This window comes from Trachurus trachurus (genome assembly GCF_905171665.1).
Source record: "Trachurus trachurus genome assembly, chromosome: 19".
In the NCBI taxonomy this organism is placed as follows: Eukaryota; Metazoa; Chordata; class Actinopteri; order Carangiformes; family Carangidae; genus Trachurus; species Trachurus trachurus.
This window is the reverse complement of record NC_139913.1, coordinates 9,142,474-9,146,943: the sequence shown is the minus strand read 5'-3', so window position 1 is coordinate 9,146,943 and position 4,470 is coordinate 9,142,474. Positions and strand designations below refer to the sequence as shown.

General features: G+C 48.0%; 1 protein-coding gene across 1 annotated transcript; it reads left to right on the top strand.

The window, feature by feature from the left end:
- Window positions 1-992: 992 nt before the first annotated feature.
- Window positions 993-3,978, top strand: kcng3 (potassium voltage-gated channel, subfamily G, member 3; the record flags this gene model as incomplete). The annotated part of the gene is made up of 2 exons (XM_083994926.1): window positions 993-1,624; window positions 3,333-3,978. 2 exons carry the CDS (start codon window positions 993-995, stop codon window positions 3,976-3,978), a joined length of 1,278 nt encoding a protein of 425 aa, XP_083851052.1.
- Window positions 3,979-4,470: the final 492 nt, after the last annotated feature.

Sequence of the window (4,470 nt, the reverse complement as noted above, 5' to 3'; positions counted from 1 at the left end):
TGCTGACGTTGTGAGGGGCGCACGCGCAGACAGACACACACACACAAACACACACACACATAGGCTACACATCATGCTTACGATTAAGTGTCCAGAAACACTTTTAGATTATGTTATCACTCATAACCAGGGAATTTAATATCAAATAGTATCACAATTTAATATCATACTAACTTTTTATATTCATAATTTAATTTAATTTAATTGGAAGTTATCGAGTATTGCTAATTAAAGTCCTGGCTATAAAATTATATTACTGTAAGTACAACTCTAAAAAAAAAAAAAAAAAAAAAGATAAGATAGCCTAATTAAATTTGCAGTATTGCTGCTGCAGACTGGACAGTAGGCCTAGAAGAGCATCAATAGCTAATAATTCAAGATTAAATATCTATAGCCCAAATAATAAATACAAATACAAAAGCATTAAAAAAAAACCTAAGTTTGATATTGTTATTGAAAATAGGCTATTTGAAGTGAGAACTATAGGCCACATGTTGCACATTTTAACTTTTCTCGTAAATACTTTTTACAGTGATTTTTTTAAATGGCAAAAACTTAAAATCATTCATTGGAAAATGATATTCATTGAAACAGCTCCTACTTTGCAGAGAGCACTATGTGGGGGTCTAGTTTTTTTTTTTTTTTTTTTTTCTTGGCGTGCGTGCGTCCGTGCGCGCGCGCGCATGTGACATCACTGATGGGATTGGCTTTGCCCTGACTGGGGTGGAGAGTCTCCTCCACCGGCTGCAGAGGGAGAAGGAGAGGAGAGTGAGGGACAGGAGGAATAGTTTCCATCAGCCACGGAGCTCAGCGCAGGGCCACCTCCACTCAGAGACAACCACGCCCCGGGGGGACAGGGGAGAGACTGTGATGTGATCCCCCTATACCCCCACTCCCCCACCACCACCACCACCACTGCAGAAAAGTGTCCAAAGTCTTGTTATGGATGGGGGAATGGACCGTGGAGGGGAGTTTTAGTCCGATTTGGCGACATGAAGTTTGGGAAGAGCATCTGCGTGCTCAACGTAGGGGGGACCCGCTACGCCTTCACCCGTGAGGTGATCAGGGATTTCCCTCTCCGGCGCGTCAGTCGCCTTCATGCCTGCGCAAACGAGAAAGAAGTCCTTGAACTGTGCGACGACTACGACCGGGACCGGAATGAGTTTTTCTTCGACCGCCACGCGCAGGCTTTCGTGTTCATCATGCTGTACGTGCGCTCCGGTAAACTCCGCTTCGTCCCCGGAGTGTGCGAGCTCTCCTTCTACACGGAGATGCTCTACTGGGGGCTGGAGAGCGCGCACTTGGACTCCTGCTGCCAGAAGCGTCTGGATGACAGGATGTCCGAGATCGGACTGGACACACTATCCGAGATGGACGTCGCGGTGTCGGGGGACGACTCTCCTCAGAGCCCGGGCAGCGAGTCGGTGCAGCGGATCGCGCTCACCGGTCGCGCCAAATGGCTCGAGATGATGCGCAAGGCTTTCGAGGAGCCCAACTCTTCGCTGGCGGCGCAGCTGTTGGCTTCAGTGTCCGTGATCTTTGTCATCGTGTCTATGATAATGCTGTGTGCGAGCACCCTGCCGGACTGGGACACAGCGAAGAGAAATACTGTGGAGGAGCACAGGTAGGTGACAAGACAAGTCAAAGGTCCGTTATAAGTTTAGGTTGACATGACAACAGGAGGAAGAGGATGCTGCACAAACATCCAGGCGCAGTGTGTGCGGATGTCCTACAAGTGAGACAAGTGTGGTGCGTAAAAGTGAGAGCAAATGAGCGCAGCATGCGAAGTCATGTCAAGGATGCGTTCCTGCCACGATAAACACTCTATGAATAAATAAACACATTCATAACCACTTGAGAATCTCATGCCTGCGCCTGCATGCATCAAGGCAGCGGTCAAACACATTGCGCACTATTCATTTATTACCCTGAAGATTGGTGTATGGAGGCAGATGTCATATCAGCTACAGCTTTTTTAACACTAATCTTTTTTTCTTTTCTTTTTTCTTTTTTTTACAACAAAATAATAATAAAAAATACCAGTTATTTATTAATATTTAAACCCACAGTAGAGGCCACACATCATGTAGCTGCAGGAAATCTGCCCTTGTGTTAAGTGAATTGACGCCCCTTATAGGTCAATACAGCATAATGACAAGTTTCTGGCAACATTGTGGGGTCTTCACATGTAAGACAAGTGTGGCAAGGAAGCCAATCAATAGCCAATCCATAGAGTGTAGTGTTAATTATTACACAGAACCTCCTCCTTGTTGCTGGTGTCTTCCTCCAGTGTCTCTCACCCCCTCCTCCTCTTCCTCCTCCTCCTCCTCCTCCCAATTACACTGAATATATTTATTGGCTTGGATAGTTTACACTGCACAGTACACAAGGAGGACAAACACATCCGATAAATGCCGGTCTCATAATATTCCAGAGGTATAATGAGTTGAAAGTAGAAGGTGTACTGAGGGATTACATTTGGGGAGCAAACAGAAATGAATTAAGTCACTTACAGGAATCACCTTCTGTCTATGTCAGGAGTTATTCTGGCTCCAGTTTTTGGACACAAGGTGGAAAAAGTGCACCTCTGTTTCCACGTCGCCTTGGCCACAACAGCCTGCGTGTTGCTCTCTGCTCCGGGAAGCCCGAGGCGGCCCCCTTCTCTCTATATAAGGCTGGGTTATGTTCGCTCCGGCTTTTCAGTTTTGGATCTGCTACAGTTGTTAGATAATCAAGTAAAAGTGTAGTTTATACACTCGAGGGGTCAAAAGGATTCCCATTTAGTTTCATGCCAGTAGATGATGACAGGACATTCTCTCAGTTGCTCTCTCTTGTAATTTGGTTTGGCCTAATTGTGCTGATGTGGTTATCCTCAGAGGCTCTGTGGTGTTTGCTCGGTCTGGCTTCTCCCATGTCAAACACAAGCACCCATCTCACTCTAATTCAGTTTGATTTGCCTTTGCAGTGTGCTAATCAATGGGCTAATGGTGTGCTTGCTTGTGTCACATACGCTCTTTGAAGGTTTTTTTTTTTTTTTTTTTTTTTTTTACACCCCCCCCCACCAACCCCCAACCCCCTCTGTGCAGTTTCCTGGCAATTTCCTCATCTTCTGTCATCACTGTGCACATCAATGTTTATTTGCATCTTCCCCAAATAGCAGAAGAGATTTCTCCCCATATTTCCCATAATTCACATCAACCCTCTGCTTTGCCTCCTTCTTCCTTATATTTACCCATTGTCAAGCAGTATCTCCTATTATCTGTATATCTGACTCTAGCTCCTCCTGTCATTTCCTGTTTACTCATTCCTCTCCTCTCCTGTCTCCCCTGCAGGATAGTGGAGGCCGTGTGTATTGGCTGGTTCACAGCGGAGTGCATAGTGCGCTTTCTGGTGGCCAGAGACAAGTGGGCCTTCCTCCGCCGGCCGCTGAACATCATCGACGTGATCGCCATCACCCCCTACTATGTCACCATGGCGATGGCCCGCGCGGGGATGCCGGGAGCCGGGCTCGGGGTTGCCGGGGTGATACTACGCGTGCTGAGGATGATGCGAGTGTTCTGGCTCATGAAGCTGGCCAGGCACTTCCTGGGCCTGCAGACCCTGGGGCTGACGCTCACGCGCTGCTACCGGGAGATGGTGATGCTGATGGTGTTCGTGTGCGTCGCCATGGCGATATACAGCGCCCTGGCCCAGCTCCTGGAGCACGGCTTGGACTTGGGCACGCAGAACCCGGACTACGCCAGCATCCCGGCCGCGGCCTGGTGGGTCATCATCTCCATGACGACGGTGGGCTACGGGGACGTGTACCCCGTGACGGTCGGGGGACGGGTGCTCGGGGGGATGTGCGTCGTGAGCGGCATCGTCCTCCTGGCGCTGCCCATCACGTTCATCTACCACAGCTTCGTGCAGTGCTACCACGAACTCAAACTCCGCTCTGCCAGATGTGCACGCAGCATGTCGTCGGAGATCCTACAATAAACACGCGTTTATACCAAACAACATCCCCACAGAAACTCAACAAACCAGTGAATCTGCTGATCCCATTGTGAAAAAAACAAAACAAAAGCAGCTCAGCCCATGTGCCCTGCCCTGCTTCCTGCCTGAGCCACACCTGATTTTATTTGGCCTGTTGTGTTGTGTGCTGATGATCCCCAGTCATCATCATCATCTTCTTCAACAGGCACGCTCGGCGCCGCCCGTCTCCTTAACAACACCGTTTGCACAGAAGAATAGGAACACACACAAATAATTATTTATTAAACACACACAGGCACATTCAATCCAGTTTTGACATTGGCTGCTGTTTACACTGTATTCCCATGGTAACAACATTGGCAGAGATGGCTGCTTTTTTTTCCTTTTTTGTTTGTAGCCTATGCTGCATTGAGTGCTTTCTGTGTGTGTGTCTCTCTCTCTCTCTCTCTGTGTGTGTGTGTGTGTGTGTTTGTCTTGCTATCAGCTTTTCACTTT